This window comes from Megalopta genalis, chromosome 1, assembly GCF_051020955.1.
Source record: "Megalopta genalis isolate 19385.01 chromosome 1, iyMegGena1_principal, whole genome shotgun sequence".
NCBI classification, from domain to species: Eukaryota; Metazoa; Arthropoda; class Insecta; order Hymenoptera; family Halictidae; genus Megalopta; species Megalopta genalis.
Window position 1 is genome coordinate 6,689,621 of NC_135013.1, and position 17,781 is coordinate 6,707,401.

Genomic DNA, 17,781 nt, shown 5'->3' on the forward strand with positions numbered 1-17,781 from the left:
AACGATTATTTGTGTGAAATATATATTTCAAAAACACTAGTGTTGACATAAATAAAAAAGACTCGCAGTTTATTTTCAATACATAGCATATGACATATATATGTCAATATAAGGAAATTACGAATCAGTCAAACTTCTATACAGTACATAAATGCTGGATACTTCGTTACTTGAAAGATTTGCAACTCTGTTTCTAATAATATTATGAGTTGGTATTTGATATTTAACTATTCATTGTATGAATAAAAGCAGAAAGGTTTTCTCATATTCATTTGATAAAATGGTATGTAAACACAATTATCCTAGGAAACATTTGATATAGTTCATCAAATGATGTAATCTCACAAGATATATATATAGCATTATAGACAAAGTTACTATCTCCATAAATGTCTAGGAACAAATTAATATGAACTTTTTAAATTTACTATAATCATTATTTCGAAGGTTTCTGTTCTCGTTTTTTTATCTTTTCCTACAATTCATACACGTGGTGAAATGCAGCATCTAAGGTGCTTATAAATTATTTATTAATTTAATTAATAATTAATAATTTAAAAAAATTATTAATTATTAAATGAAAAATGATTGAAATCAAACTTATATGTTATCAGTTAAAAAAACTCAAAGTGGCCTTTATATCTTGATAAAAAGAAATTAATTACTACATAGTGTGTCTTCCTTGATATCATAAAACTTTTGTTTTAACCATTCTTCATACATGAAATAGTTTATAAGTAACTTTTAAGTGGTTCACTTAGCTGAATCATCCTGTATGAATTGATTTATATGTGTATTTCAATTACTAAAATATTGTTCTTATAATAAATCCTTTGCACCAGTAAATTTGCAAATGCTTGATTATAAGGTATAAAATTTCATAGACTAAACGCTAATTGATATGATGCCCATCTAATTATTTAAATTTCAATACTCATAAAAATTTATAAGATGTTACTTGCTTGCATTACAGACATTCATTATTTCTTTCATTCTTAATAAGTTCGTAACCAGTAAACTGTGTGCAAAGTGGTAAAATAAATCATCTACTTGTCAATTTTTCTTGTTGTACATATGTGTTGTATATAGATGACATCCACCTGTTTAATTGCAAATAGTACTATCTAATTGTATTCTTTTTGTCAAAGTTATGATGACTATTTCACATTAAGTATTATCCTTTATGTTTGAAATTTATAAGAAAAGTATAGTTTGACACTACTTTAAATATTTATAAAATGATAGTGGGAGGATGAATCAATGATTTATATATAAATACCTAATCTTGACAGTGTTTATACAACAATATGATATGAGTCAAAAAAGAAGCAAGTGTGTTTGATAAAATTAAAAAAGAATGTTCTCACATTAATTCAGATTTATGATTATAAAGCGGCACCAGTTACTTAAGAAAATTAATAATTGAATCTAAATAATAGCTATAATTGCATAATATTTTTATTAGATGATGATTTGTATGTACACGTAATAACATATACATATTCCATTTAATACCTTGACTATTTAAGTAATGCTTTACTGATGCCACTTTCATTAAAAATATAAGAATATATCTTTTTCTTGATATGAGGCTCTCTTATATACTTAAGTTAAATGAGTATGTTTGATAAAATGTACAATTATGAACTTTATAATCATCTGTATAATTCGTAAATAGTGATTATTATGCAACATAACACACGTACAAAGAATGATTCTGTTATCTGAATTGAAATTTAAACAATTAAAAATAAATTGCACATAGATCACGTGAGGTTTAGATTGTTCATATACTGTATTCCTAAAATTCATGATTAATAAATCTTTACATTTGAATACAAGATAATGGATGATGAGAATATATTATGCTATATATTATGCCACTGTACCGTTTAAAAGTAACAAAATTAATGAAATTGTTATGTACAATTCATACTTTTATATAATGAAATATAATTGCATCATAATCAATGCAACGTATAACTCTCATATGGACATTTATTAGTTTTCGTAAATCTATGTGATAGATTCTTAGATATTTATGTATTTTATAACATGATGTCTTTTTCCCTGTATTAATCACTTTTAAACCAATTCTTGAGCATTTTTACAATCCAAATTATGTTTCATCGCCCTCACCACTGTTTCAAGGATTTGTAATGGGGCCTACATCCTCACGTATGTCGCCGTATCTCCAAATATTACGTCGACTATGTTCCGCATCTTCTTCCGCTTTCTTGTATTCTTCGATCTAAAATGATGTAAAACATAAATAAATGATTACCTGTAAAGTGTGTTCGCATTAAATATATACGAATAGAATATACCAGAAAGTATTGAAAAGTATAAATAAATTTTTATGTACAAATTTCTTTTATATCAAATTTCGAATAAATAATTATGAAGTAATGTTTAATTTTAATTTGTTTGAACTAAATAATTAATCTCCCTGCGTCACTTAATTTTTATGTTTTCAATATCTTCAGAGATAATCGATTCTTATACGCTTAGCGCAATGTTATACGGTCAAATATAAAAAAGAACATAAAGAAGATAGAAATTAACCAATTTAACAAGTCTTCGGTCACGTTGATTCTGTACGAGCAGCAATCCGTCAGTAATAAGACCTTTCACAATATCTTCATTGGTAGTAGAGTCAACTAATGTAACAGCAAGAACATTAGTATTACTAAGTTTATATTCTGTGTTCATTAATAAAATCTTATCATTAACGTCCTCCTTGAACGCTTCAATTGCTGTTTTCGCATCATCACTCTGTAAATAGTTAAAAACGTATGGTTATACTACTTGTAGTGATTAGAAATTTGTAAGAACGTATTATGTTTTAATTTTTTTATAGGGACACTTACATCGTTTGGAAGTGCAACACAAGCAAGCGCGTACTCATGGGCATACGGTTTATCGGTAGCAAACCGAGATGGCAAGTCGGCGAGTCTTGAAATATTGACTATTTCTCTATTGCCGTAATCAATGTAAAATACGCTAACGTTTGAACCAGAGACTTTTTCAATCTTGACCCGGTACCATTCGTCATCGCCAGAAAATTTGGCAACTGCTAATTCCCCCCTGACGGGTTTGTAAGCACCCGAAAGTGGAGGGTTATTCGACAACTCTTGTCGTAGTTGAGATAGTAAGGTTTCCAACATACTACGTTGATCAACTTTTTGCACATAAAAATGAAGACCATTGACTTCAGAAACTACTACCTCCTGATAGTCTATCTTCCTTTCCACAACTTCTTTGTCATTTTCATTTTTCTCATTCTCGACTTGTACTTCAACATAGTTCTTCCAAATCTGTAACAATTGTAGTAGCGAATGTAGGATTTATCAATTAAACGACGTATTTTTAAATTGTATATACTTCTTAAATTGCTTACATTCAACTTCTTTGTTTTGGCACGTTCTTCAGCTGCTTTAAGGGTCCTGGTCAATTCTCCAAAATCAGGGAAGGTGACAACTTCTGCTAAGCCCTCCTCGACAAGAGTAACAGACATGTTCTGATCATTTACAGTCAACCATCCGATAAAGCCACTGCCTTTCGTTTCTGTACTTTCAACTTTAATTTCCACGTCCCTTTGGAAGCAATGTTCTCTTGTGAAGGCCAATGCTTTTTCACCGTATTCATCAGCTTTAACTATACCACCACCTGGAAGCGATCTTTGACATCTAGGTGTTCTAATACCAGCCAGCACAAATGTGATAAGTTGATCTTCTTTCGGTAAAAAGAGTTTTAGACGAGAACCGCTCGTCACGAATTCAACCACAGCTTTAATGCCCTGTGCTCGCTTAAAAGATGTCAAGTATGACTTGACTTTGGTTGGATCATTAGATACATCTACTAATCTGTGCACAGGGATATCCTTCTTTGCATGTAAACCGTGTTGAGATTTTTCTGCTTTACTTTCTGCAATTTGTAGCAGATTGTAGTGGGATGACCGTTGGTCATCATTTTGCCTGTACTTGATCACTCGCACTAAGCCTCGTGCAACCAAGGCTTCTGCAATATTTCTGAATAAAAAATATACGAAAATGAATAACAATTGCTCAAATGGTTCAAGAGTAAATTAAAAAGAAAAAGTAAAAGTAAAATAACGCACGTTTTACCACAAGTAACAGTGCAACACAATTTTTCTGGGAAATTATCTCTGGCAGGTTGAGTGTAATCCACAACAACTTTGACGTTTTTTCTAATGAATTTCTCACGCAAGAATTCTCGCGCTTCTAACATCCATGGGATATCATACAGAGGTTTGAAATCTTTTCTACCAGCATTGTTAGGTTCTTCATTCGGTTTCTTTTCTCTGGATGGTGGTCGAATACTGCTCAAAAAGACTTTCTTGTTTTCACCATTCTGTGTTCTGATTATAAGCGCATCCGCGTTCACAATTTCAACCACAGTACCAGTAAATTCAATTTGTGGCCCAGATGGTTTATAATCTTTCCATAATCGTAGACGCGCTTCTTTTGCAGCTTTTTCTGCAAGATAAAGTTTTTCTGCACCAGCTCTACTGTTGCTAATTGACCAATCCTGGCATTTCGCAAATCCTTCACTCAGTAAAATTTCTGCGATATTACCTGTAAAATAAAAAAAAAACATAAAAAGTTAATTATGACGCAATGAATTACTAATTATTTTATGTATTTAAATCAATTACAAAATAAATACTAACCCTTTGGGTGTAGAATACTTCCAATGAAGTTATTGTTATTAACTGATTCAAGCACAATTTCGACATCTCTATGTAGAAGACGCGATTCTACAAAATATCTTGCTTCATCTGCATAAGGATCTCCTGCCGAATTTTCGCGCCGTCCATTCGGCCAACCAGGACATCGAACACCCGATATCATTAATACTATGTTGTAATAATCTGGTAGCAAAAGTGCTTTAACTGTTGAACCGTCGAAAACAAATTCGATGATAGCCTTCACCGGCTTTTTTCCAAATTTTTCAACTAATTTTCGTGGGTCGTCCACCGTCCACTTAACATTACGGATATGCTCAGAACCTGGCGATTCTGACCACTTTCCTTTTTTTGCCGATTTAGCTATTTCTTCTAGTTCAATGAGTCGTGTCTGTTGTGGACTAGGATTTCGAGTATCTTTTTTTACATTTACCAAACCTTCAGAAACTAAGGTTTCAATTACATTTTCTCCATTTTTATCTGTAAGTACAAAATTTTATATTAACTTTTAATGAATTTGAACAAGTAATAAATAAATTCATATCTGAAGCTAACATACCTTTTCCTAACCACACAGTACCATAAGTTCTATTTGCATTAATAGATTTCTCTGCAACAAAGGTTACATCTTTGCCAATAAGCTTCTTACGCAAGAACTCTCTTGCTTCCCAGGCGTATGGTTCGTCTCTGCTTTCATCAGTGCTACAACGTTTAGAATTTCTGTAGCAAATTTATACAAAATTATAAAATAATGATACGTACCTATCATTTCCTTTCCACCGTTCCAATTTTGGAGCAGTAATGTTACAAAGAATAATGGTAATTTCAGGTGGCGGGCCACCCATAGGCTGACCACGTATAACAATGGTATCTCCTGAAGTAACCTTAAAATATCAAATTCTACATTGAGGAGAGTAATAAATAAATTTATTTTAAATTCATAATATTATACTTTATTAGATAATAGCATGGCATCCTGCAATTTAATACTTTTCATAGAAGATTGAATGAATAAATTGCATTTAAGATTTTTAAAAATATAACAACATAATCCGAAGAATATGCTAAGCGGTAATAATTAAAAATGTTACGAAATACGTTTCTGGGAACGTGATAAGCATCTATTCGCCTATTTATGCTGGACTATTGAGAAAATTTGGCTATAGAACGAAAATACTTTAATGCAAGGACCATATGTTTTCGGTATAGATCTTTCGCTGTAACTACGTCGAATACATCGTATGGTTTCAAGATAATAGGTTACATGTAACAGTAATCACATAAATTATACTTCTTTTTGCCTGAAAACCTTATTGAGGAACGGATTGCTGTAAAATTCAAGATGCCTCACCTGTTTCACTACTCCGTTTCTTGGTTTCACTTGCCCCTGGGGTGCGCTCATCGTGTTACTCGTTTACTACGTTAAGCACCGAAAAAAAATCTATAATTTTCCAGTCAATACCTTCCCAAATATATTATACGATGAACAGATTTTTTTCTGTGCACAAGTCTTCGCTTTCCTTGTAAGTATTCGTCAGAAATTTAAGAAAAATTTGACATGTTGGTTCGGAGTAGAGAAACTCACGCTTTCCACGTATTGTGGCGGAGTCGGCACGAGCGCAATCTACACAGAAACATCGTCCAAGTACGTTTGATTTGGTGGTGATGTGGCACACGCAACACTTCGACAAACAACAGTGTCGCGCTCTATCGGTCATCTTCCAATAAGTATACCCTGATCAGTAGAAAAAGTGTTAAAATATTTTTATCATAAAATAATACAGTTAAATCTTTATCTTTCTAACGTTACTATGTAAAGAATTTTTTTTACTATAAATTATTGAAAAATACTTTTATTCGAAAATCAATGGTGATAAAAAGTATGTATACATAGCAGAAATAGTCGCAACGTGAAAATATGTATATAATATCTGTATGTATGCATTTTAAATAATCTAATTATGAAGTCGTACGCAGGTACGAGCGTAATTTTTCCTCGTGTGGCATCATGTTTAAAAATGTCTTGTACTTTTTTTTTTATGGGTAATATGTATTTTTAACTCTAAGGTATGTTTATATTTATATACGCGTATATCATGGAAATGTTAGAGCTATAAATACCTCAATGAGAAGATAGCTCAAAACAGTGTTTATTTAATTCTGTTATGCTTACACGGCAACTGTTTCCAATAAAAGGGAATTTTTATATACCTGACAAATACTTATATAATATATGTAACTGTGTTTGTATCTTTATCTATGTATAAATGTATGTGTCTTTGTATTGAGTTATATGAAACGAAACTTCCGTTGAAGTTCCGGAACTTACAATGAAAATTTGTCTGTTTTCATTGGACTATAAACAAAGTTGAAAAGGTCAATTTAATAAAATTTTATTTTGCATCTTTATAATTTTAGTAAGTAAGTTACTTCAAAACTGATATTAACTTTATTGTATTCCTTGTAATACATTCCTTTGCTATAGTGTTTTACTAGGATTACATATTTAGCCCTCACAGGACGAACGTGGGTCACTTAAGACCCAGCTTTCATGCCAATAAAAATTTGTTTATGCAAGATTTTATGGGCCAGAAATGTCCTCTGCGAGGTTCGTCCTCCGAAGGTTACGTTCAGCACCGACAATCGCCCGCTAAAATAATTCCCACAAAGTCAAAGCAATTTAATTAATTAAACCGAACCTAGAAGGTTGAAATTTATCATAGTGGATGAGATTAGAACTCTTTCGCATCCGAAACATTCTGGTCAAATTCAGTTTGTACGAATATATTACAATGAGAATGAATTTTCCAAATTGGTCAAAAATTAGTGTCACCCACAAGTGATCGACGCGGCGGTCAACGTGTTAAATAATTTCTACGTTCTTTAGACAAAAATAGATAATTTTCTTTCTCAAAATAATATTATATAGATCTCTTTTTTTTATTTTGATTTGAATAAAGGTCTACGTTTATTATATATAACATTCCTAATACATGCAAATATCTTACAAAATATTTTAATATATTCGGAGACAATGTTAGAATTATTAACATTACAAATCTAATTTTCAAAATAATTCGTGTTAGTAAAGGAAGGGGTAATTACACTTATTTAAACCAGTAAGTAGTGTTTTTATTTCTTGTTTACAATCAGTTTAGTTATTACACTACATGATGGTTTGACAAATGGAATGATGATAATATGAAACGAATTTTAAATATTATAATCAGTACAAAAGAAATTCGCAGCGATAATGTAATGACATGAAAATGATACAAACACATTTTAAGACAGAATCAAGTGACAGGGTCCTACCTAAAGACATATTTATTAAATAAATATAGATTTTGCTACGCATTAAAATAAGCATGACACTTCATTCTGTCACATCAACAAAGAAAAAACAAAATAAAAAAGAACATGATCAATACTTAAATTGAAATTATTTGTAACAGTCTTTCTACATCTTATAAGTCTTTGGATTTAGTCAAATAGTTTTAAATAATAATTTTAATCTACTTCTTCCATCCTAGAAGCTTCTTCTGTATCACCTTCTACCGGTGGAACTTCTGTGTCCATTTTCTCTTCTTCTACAACTGGTGTATCATCATCATCAAAGCCAAGACCAAGTTTAATCATCCTGTATATTCTGGATGCATGTACTTGTGGGTTTTCTAGCGCAAAACCAGATGACAAAAGCGCAGTTTCAAACAGGAGCATAACAATATCTTTAACAGACTTGTCATGTTTGTCTGCTTCGATCTTCTGCCTCAAGTTTTCCATGATTGGGTGATCTGGATTGATTTCCAAATGTTTCTTAGCAGTCATGTATCCCATAGTTGAGGTATCTCTAAGAGCCTGTGCTTTCATAATCCTCTCCATGTTTGCAGTCCATCCATACTGTGATGTGACAATACAACATGGAGAATCGACTAACCTGTTGGAAACAACAACCTTCTCAACCTTCTTGTCCAAAATGTCCTTCATGACTTTGCAAAGATTTTCGAATTTGGCTTTGTCTTCTTCGCGCTTCTTCTTCTCTTCTTCATCTTCCGGAAGCTCCAAACCTTCCTTCGTAACAGAAACTAACTGTTTACCATCAAATTCTTTCAGTTGTTGTACAACATACTCATCAATAGGCTCTATCATGTATACTACTTCGTAACCACGTTTCTTAACGCTTTCTACAAATGAACTGTTGGCTACTTGTTCCCTGCTTTCACCAGTAATGTAATAGACATGTTTCTGATTTTCTTTCATTCTACCAACGTAATCCTTTAATGAACACATCTCATCTCCAGAGGCAGATGTATGGTACCTCAGCAACTCTGAGAGCTTTTTCCTATTTTGACTGTCTTCGTGAATACCTAATTTTAAATTCTTGCTAAATTGTTCATAACATTTTTTATAGTCTTCTTTGTCCTCTGCCAATTCTTCAAAGAGTTCTAAGCATTTCTTAACGAGATTCTTTCTGATAACTTTAAGAATTTTATTCTGCTGTAACATTTCACGAGAAATGTTCAATGGGAGATCTTCACTATCGACAACACCTTTGATGAAATTCAGATATTCTGGAATAAGATCTTCACAATTGTCCATGATAAAGACCTTACGTACATACAACTTGATATTGTTCTTCTTCTTTTTGTTCTCAAACAGATCAAATGGTGCACGACGAGGAACAAATAGTAATGCACGGAATTCCAATTGGCCTTCTACAGAGAAGTGCTTGACAGCCAAATGATCATCCCAATCATTAGTCAAGCTCTTGTAGAAATCACCATATTCTTCTTGTGTAATGTCATCTGGGTTCCGTGTCCAAATAGGTTTTGTTTTGTTGAGCTCTTCATCTTCAGTATACTTTTCCTTAATTGTCTTCTTTTTCTTCTTTTCATCTTTTGGCTTATCTTCATCTTCCTCTTCTGTAACCTCTTCTATCTGGAGTTTGCTCTCATCTTTCTCATCTTTCTCATCTTTCTCTTCTTTCTCTTCTTCCTTTACAGGTTCTTCTTCATCATCGCTCAATTCTTTGTCTCTCTCTTTTTCAACAACTAGTTTAATTGGATAACCGATGAATTGAGAATGCTTCTTTACAACCTCCTTAATTTTTGATTCTTCTAAGTATCCTGTCTGATCTTCCTTGATATGTAGGATGATTTTTGTTCCTCTTCCAATTGGTTCACCATTGTCTAGACGAACTGTGAATGAACCACCAGCAGAAGATTCCCACAAGTATTGTTCATCCTCGTTATGCTTAGAAATGACAGTAACTTTATCTGCTACCAAATAGGCAGAGTAGAAACCCACACCAAATTGGCCAATCATAGAAATATCTGCACCAGCTTGGAGAGCTTCCATGAATGCTTTTGTTCCCGATTTGGCAATCGTACCCAGATTGTTCACGAGGTCAGCCTTGGTCATACCAATGCCACTAAAAAAAAATAAATAATGGTTACTCATACGAATATCCCTTTACAAAAGTAAAACACAAAATAATTCGCTTTCTTTTTCCAAATTAAGATTAAAAACAAAATTTTTAATAATTAAGAAATTAAAGTAATACTTACGAATCAAGAAGGGTCAAAGTGCGATCATTCTTGTTAGGAACAATTTTAATGAATAACTCTTTGCATGTATCCAATTTTGATGGGTCAGTAAGGGACTCATAACGGATTTTATCCAAAGCCTGCAACAAAGTAATCAGAATTTGTTAATGACTTCTATAAAATATTTAAAAAATGATTCATAAATTCGGTTTACTTTTGAAACTCAAAATTTCGAACTTGAATATGTCGAGATTTATGACAGAATTGAATATACAAAAATATATCACTCACATCAGACGCGTTTGAGATCAATTCCCGAATGAAAATTTCTTTATTACAGTAGAAAGTGTTAATGATCAAGCTCATTAACTGTGCAATTTCGGCTTGAAAGGCGAAAGTTTCGACTTCTTCGCTTTCAACCATTGCTACGTTCTCCGGCATTTTTCTTACTTAAAAAAAGTAAGTCCTTATTTAATAGAATATAAATTATAATATTGAAACCGAGAAACACTATGCCAACGTTATTCACACACTAATGTTCACAATTATTCGTACGTAACTGCTATGAATAAACGTATTTTCTTGCTTGCTTTTGACAATCAGCTTCGCACGCTGTCACTGTTCAAAGTATTGAATACTGCTGCGCTGCAGACGCTTTTATCGAGCTTTGAAGATTCTAGAAGGCATTCGCCGGAAGTTTGTCCATCCTCTGGAACAATCTATCAAGTACGTTACTATGGCGTAACAATGTTTTACAAAATATTTAATAGAAATGTTATCAAAAATCCATTCCACAAATTTTAGAATTTATCATGAATAAAATCAATAGATTACTGCAGAGGGTAGAATAAAATTAGTCTCTTTTGATCGTTGTTACGTAGTAACCGGAAGTGGCGACATCGTTACGCATACTAGAAACATCGTGATACCTCCAAACGAAAAATTAAGGGAAGTATATGTGCGGCAAATGCCGAAAATTGAAATACTAATGTGTATACAGATATACAGGGTGGTCCACCTAAATAAGACCACTTAAATATCTCCTCTAATTGTGGGGGAACAAAAAAAATTTTTTATGCTACTTCAATGGTTTGTAAAAACCATCGTATTGCAAAAATATTTTTTTCCCAAGGTAATTTTTTTTTGGAGTTTGCAAGGTCATCGATATTTATCTTCGTATAATTGTATAATTTTTTTTATTGAATCGTGATGTAGCTAATGTAAAAATATGTTTAGTTATGTACATTATATGACCTTCAAGTGACCTTCAAGGTCAACAATTAAATGGGAACGACAAATTTTTGTCCATCGAGATTTTAGAGACGAAGACGTCGTTCGGGAATCTGTAAGTGTAAATAAACATGTTTACTATCACGAAACCCTATCATGAAATTTGTAAGACTTTTTTACGAATCTATTTTTTAAACTCGCATCGATACATCAAAATCTTGTCCATGAAGATTCTGATGGAGAGACACATGATACGGATGAAATTTTTGTTTATGAAGTATTCGTATTATGCTTGTTTTGGAAATAGTAATTATCCGTTCCAATTGTCGCGTACTAACATGCGGATTTTCAGCAACTTTTTCCATAACGAATCTCAATCTTGTCTAGGTGGACCACCCTGTATATGCATATAAAATACATTTAATAACGCTGCGGGTCAGGTTAATTAAATTATTTACTTGTTTTTGGTTACTTTTTAACAGAATTTTATAGAAATTTTAGTTTCCATACTTTCACCATCGTTTCATCTTTATAAATCCCATTAAATTTTAAATAATATTAAAATACATGTTACCTCATACTTCTGTAATAGGTAGGTTGAAGCTAGAATGTCTTTGTTTTTCAAGTTTTCTCTTCATTTCTATTTCAATTTGTTTGATCATCTCAAAAAGTTAAAACTGTATTACTGGAATAATAGATACATATCTCGTAAGGTTTGCTGTCAATTTAAATTGTCGCTGTTTAAATATAATATGTACGAAGATATAAATTTAACATCGTCTTTTTAGTTTTCTATAAATTTACATCGTTGTAAATCAAAATTTTGTAAAATGTAGAACATTTCTAGATGAGACGTTAGGTATTGGTATCAGGTGTAAAACTGTATTTATTTATAAAATAATATTTTGTTACAGATAATCATAGATACGATATCTGTTGTGCGATCTCTTCTGAATTTTCATAGTAGAAACGAAATTTCTATGCTGCATTCTTACGTAGTTCTCTACTAGACTGTTCTATTTTGGCAATGGGCGCGAGAAGATTTCCGGTTTTCAGCAATGTCGGTATTTCAGAACACGTGACACGAAACCACCCCATATGGCATAGGGTCTACATACTCAGACGAGGTACTCCGTCTATGTCTCTATCTTGTCTATGCCTTGACATTACTTTTGTCGACATCTGTTGCTCATAAAGAAAACTATATCGACCGCTAACAGGATTAGGAAGGATTCATTTTTATTTTTACAGAAATAAATTTTAATTTTGTTTAACAGAAAGCTAAGATAAAGTTTTATAATTGTTACAATTACATTACAAACTATCACTATGCTGGTATAAGTTAAAATATTATTATACGTTATGAAATATTATCATTAACAATTTATTCATAGAACGATTTTACATTGTACGAGCAATAAAAAACAAATATTTCCTCCTCTTTCAATAATACCGCTATTTTTCAAATGTTCATTATCATTTTCGGAAAAAGCAAGAGTCTCAACGCATGCGCGTTGCGATATAATCACGCGTCTCGGCTGTAGTCTGCGCGCGCATCTCGGCGCGACTCGCGGCTTTCAATAAAAAATTGAACGTACCGCTCGCCAGTAAACTGTGAGAGGTTTCCAGCGATTCGTCAGGTGAAACTCTTGGTCGTCGTTAAATTTCGTTTCCCTAGTGCCCCCGTCATCGAACATTTTCGGCCTATGCATCACGACATACATAAAAGCAAACAATTACATTCTCTGAGGTTAATACTTCGGAGCTGATTCGCCGAATGCATCGGTCAGCTGTCAAACTGTCAACGATAGGAAGCCGTGTATGTCGCTCAACTCCTCTCCCAACATCTCTACCGTGGTAGTGGAAAAGCGACGACGCGGGACCAATGGATATCAGTCGGCTAGAAGCCGCGGAGAACGTCTGGTCTGCGGAGACTTGATCGATTCGAGAAATAGTGCAACGTCTCGTGCGGACTATCATTATCGTCACGGAGTCACTGATTCTTGTCGCGCGGTGTTCTAGCAGACGGTTTGCGGATTTCGTTTCGCGGCCGATAGAATAATCGCGAGTCGACGGAGCCGTTCGTAAACGAAAATAGAAATATCATAGCAGGAACACGTGACAGCGAATGTGACAGGCTGCGAACGGACGGGTCGTTTCCACGATTGGCCAGATCTCGCGGCGACGCGAATAATCTTGAGCGAGAACGGAGTGACACGGAAATCTATTGGCAATTTCACCGGAAAACACGCAGTGAAGTTGCCTCGGTGGGTGCCATTGACCGCCATATTCAGGAGATTCGTTCGGGAGACACAGTTTCGAAAAAACACTCGGAAGGTGGTAAGTCCGTGCAGTGACAGGGAGCATTGGTAGGTTAGGGGTCGGTTGTTAAACGCGACACGCGTGCTAATCGGTGGTTAGGACACAACGGAAGCCCCGCATCGCCGAGATGGAGTTCAAGTTCAACGTAAATAAACTCTTGCCCAGAAAGATCAACAAGGTCACGCACACTCTCATCCCAGAAGACTTCAAAGGTGACCGTCGAGAATTAAAGTAAGCACGCACGTTCAATGTCACTTTTAGCGATCCGAATGTTTCCGGAGGGTTCATTGACGTTTCGCTTCTCTCACGTTGTACTTGTTGTCTGGCGATTTTTTTTTTTAGAGAATCCTTCATCTCGCGCGAATAAAAGATACACGAAACGTCGTCGCATAAATACGATCTCTTTTACAGAGCACAGATTCTCTCGATTGTTGTTTTGCGAACAAGGGGTATCGAACTTTACGATCGAATAAACCGAAATGCCGTAAGAGGTGTATTGCTTCTTATCGCGACTGTCGTCGTCATCTTCAAGGTTATCTAGTAATATGGAACGTGCACGGTACTTTCACTTCGCGTCGATGACACGAGTGTGGTAATTTAAAGTCATCCTTGCGTCTCGATGACTTCCCGGAACACAATCGGTTCGGTTCGGTTCGGTTCGGTCTTGGTCTTGGTCCGGTTCTCGGCACGTTAAAGAAACTGCGTCTGGCATGACACAAGCACATTGACACCATCACGCTCTCGCCGATATTACCGGCGAATCGATGGCGAAAGTAAATGTCATTCTAATGGTTCCACGTGTTGGCGTGGCTCGAATTTTACGGGGATATTTTCGACGCAAGTGAATTTCTGCGACGCCGTGAACATGTAAATTTCATTAGGATCTATTTAGTCTGATGTCATCGGTTTCATTTTCGTGCTGGTGCAATATGTCGGTGTAGGTGTTACTTCCTAGATAGATCTAATATTGTTTCTCTAATATTTTATCAGGTTAAATGACAATGCGGTATTATTGTTACGATAGACTTTTAGTTGAACTAAGAGTTGATTTTCTATATATAATAATAATATATATATTATTATTATTATTATAATTGCTCTAGCAAATAGAGAAAATAAATATTATATATTATATATATTATTATATATATATAGTTCAACTAAAAGTCTATCGTAACAATAATACCGCATTGTCATTTAACCTGATAAAATTATTATATTATTATTATTATTATTATTATTATTATTATTATTATTATTATTATTATTATATTATTATATATAATAATATATATAATATATAATATTTATTTTCTCTATTTGCTAGAGCAATTATTATTCATTGTAACATTATAATCTTGGCATAGTTGTTAAACTGAATCATAATTAATTATTTTTATAGGATTAGAAACTACTGCATTATTTTTAATGTTTCTTTTTTTTTAATATTTTATCAACGCGGAAAGAAAATAGATAAATCAATCAACAACTGAGCCATGATAAATAGTTGAGAGATAAGAGGGAACGTGATAGAACAAGCGATAATTAGAACAAACAGAATGGTCAACTTTATGATCGATAAAATAGATTAACGACGCTCCTTTTAAAGCTTGAAGCCTCTACTTTCGCACACCACTGTTCATTTTCTTACATGTTCATTGTATAACACGGCAGATGGGAAACCGAGGGAGGACATGTATTTTCTAAAAAAATGTTACAAATTGAAATGTCTCTGAAAACTTTGAAAATCTTTTCTCGCTACTGATTCTACCAATAAATTTTCAGATTGAAGCTCCCTTTTATATTGACCTACTAAAACTTGATATACGAGTTTTTGGCCGTTTTATTGAGGGACGAATGAAAGGTATACTGCAAACTTGAAAGTAATATAAGGTTATACCGCTAGGGCTTTACACGGCCGAACTTGTTCCTCATTTCTGTACCGTAAAACGACTAAAAAGGATCGTATACGAAGTTTTAGGGGCTCATTGTAAAGAGCGGGCATTATGTACTCTTCGATATTCTAATAGATTCGTTCGCGAAGACCGATTTTCTGATGTTTTCAGAGACGTTTGAATTCGCATAATTTTCGAGAGAAAATTTATCTTTTGTTTGCCATGTAATATATATAATTTACGGTAAATATATATTTATAGATAATATTTTTAAATAAATGAAGCGACACGTACGAGCCATATTCTACGATAAAATTTGGAGAATCTAAATAAATAAATATATATATTTATATAAATTATATATTTATATATATATTATAAATATATTATATATATATAAATATATATTTATATAAATTAATAATAATTAATTATAATAATATTATAATTATAATTATAATAATTATATTTATATTTAAAGTGAACGAATTGTAATGAATTTTCAAGCATCGATAAGTTCGAATACTTTCTGGAACGGTTGCGGTAACGATTTAGAAAAAAAAAACAGAAAACCCATCAATTTCGAATCAGGCCTTATGCGCTCGATTATGTGAGCGAGGAGAAATGAAACCTTACACCTGTTGAGAACAGAGTTCACCGCAAAATGCGTAACGCCGCATATTTGTGTAGGTGAGAGTTGTTCGCCGAGCATAATCAACTTCGGAAAACCGGCCGGTCGCCTTATTGTAATTGGCCTAATGCCGACACGCCAGCATTTTCAATTCTAAATATGCTCGGTCGTTGCGTTCGATTAACGGTTGGCTGCGGATTTTACGTATCCGTGGCGAAAATAAATGGACCAAGTGCAAAACAAGTGCAGAACATTTACACGATTTATATCATTGCGTCATTGTCGACTTAGTAAAATTATTACGAATAATAATAAAGGTCTACGTAGTTACTGCATCCTGCAATTGATGAAGACAATTTTGATTTTGCGTAAAGATCCGCAGTTTAGTTGTAAGCATTGTTGTGAAAATGGTTCGTCGTTCGACAACGACGACGATTAATCGAACTATCATCTGCATTTTCCAACTTGTCGGAACTGGAAGAATTTTAAAAGACAACGTGCACGGTCTTTTACCTTTTATTTTGCTCTCTACCGTTTGTTTCTCCGATCTAGAACCGTACGTAGGTACAGTTTCGGTCACAGTCCCCAAATATAATTTTGCCTTAGGCCTTCCACGTGCATAATCCGCCATTCTTAATACCCAACAATTGCTGGCGCGTCGTATTCATCAACTGTCTCCAGGATCTCTTTTTGCTGACAATTCTGTCTACGCCAGGATGCCCTGTCCCGTGTTTTCATTCCTTTGTTTTTCGTCCGCACCGTACCGTACCCCCACAAACTAAATCGACGATTTCTCTTCGAACCAAAATGAAAGTATGTACATAACTCGTGTTTTTTTTCGAGTTGAATGTTTTTCGATTGCAAACGATAATTAGCATTATATTATTGTCATAAACGTTCCGGACATTCAAATTTTCCAATAAAAATTAATCGTAGTTAAATTTTATCATATAAATTCATCGTAATTTAATTTTATAATGAAAATTTATTGTAATTAGATTTTATAATAAAAATCCATTACGACTGAATTTTCCAATAAAAATTTATCGTAGTTAAATTTTATAATGTAAATTCATCGTAATTTAATTTTATAATGAAAATTTATTGTAATTAGATTTTATAATAAAAATCCATTACGATTGAATTTTCCAATGAAAATTCATTATAGTTAAATTTTATAATATAAATTCACCGTAATTTAATTTTATAATGAAAATTTACTGTAATTAGATTTTATAATAAAAATCCATTACGACTGAATTTTCCAATAAAAATTCATCGTAGTTAAATTTTATAATGTAAATTCATCGTAATTTAATTTTATAATGAAAATTTATTGTAATTAGATTTTATAATAAAAATCCACTACGATTGAATTTTCCAATGAAAATTCATTATAGTTAAATTTTACATTAAAAATTAACTATAATTACTTTTTCGTGACTCGAA

The 17,781-nt window shown here is 33.1% G+C and overlaps 3 protein-coding genes across 4 annotated transcripts in view; 1 reads left to right on the plus strand and 2 right to left on the minus strand.

The window, feature by feature from the left end:
• Positions 1–1,980: 1,980 nt before the first annotated feature.
• Positions 1,981–6,378, minus strand: Tudor-SN (staphylococcal nuclease domain-containing protein 1). The gene is made up of 9 exons (XM_033484425.2): positions 6,060–6,378; positions 5,471–5,592; positions 5,268–5,410; positions 4,694–5,188; positions 4,121–4,598; positions 3,401–4,031; positions 2,871–3,317; positions 2,566–2,775; positions 1,981–2,251 (listed from the first exon to the last, which is right to left on the minus strand). Exons 1-9 carry the CDS (start codon positions 6,108–6,110, stop codon positions 2,147–2,149), a joined length of 2,682 nt encoding a protein of 893 aa, XP_033340316.1. The 5' UTR covers positions 6,111–6,378; the 3' UTR covers positions 1,981–2,146.
• A 1,437-nt stretch (positions 6,379–7,815) lies between these two features.
• On the minus strand, positions 7,816–10,907 carry Hsp90 (heat shock protein 90). Its single transcript, XM_033484426.2, has 3 exons — positions 10,546–10,907; positions 10,276–10,394; positions 7,816–10,139 (listed from the first exon to the last, which is right to left on the minus strand). The coding sequence occupies exons 1-3, from the start codon at positions 10,693–10,695 to the stop codon at positions 8,219–8,221; spliced, it is 2,190 nt and encodes a 729-aa protein (XP_033340317.2). The 5' UTR covers positions 10,696–10,907; the 3' UTR covers positions 7,816–8,218.
• Positions 10,908–13,087: 2,180 nt separating this feature from the next.
• Positions 13,088–17,781, plus strand: part of LOC117228575 (alpha-tubulin N-acetyltransferase) — a 33,623-nt gene continuing 28,929 nt past the window's right edge. Inside the window, exon 1 of one of the 2 annotated variants that reach the window (XM_033484401.2) lies at positions 13,088–14,037. In XM_033484401.2, coding sequence (XP_033340292.2) covers positions 13,934–14,037 — 104 coding nt within the window. In that variant the 5' untranslated portion in view covers positions 13,088–13,933. The remainder of the gene's footprint in view (positions 14,038–17,781) is intronic. The other variant, XM_033484402.2, reaches the window with a different exon arrangement.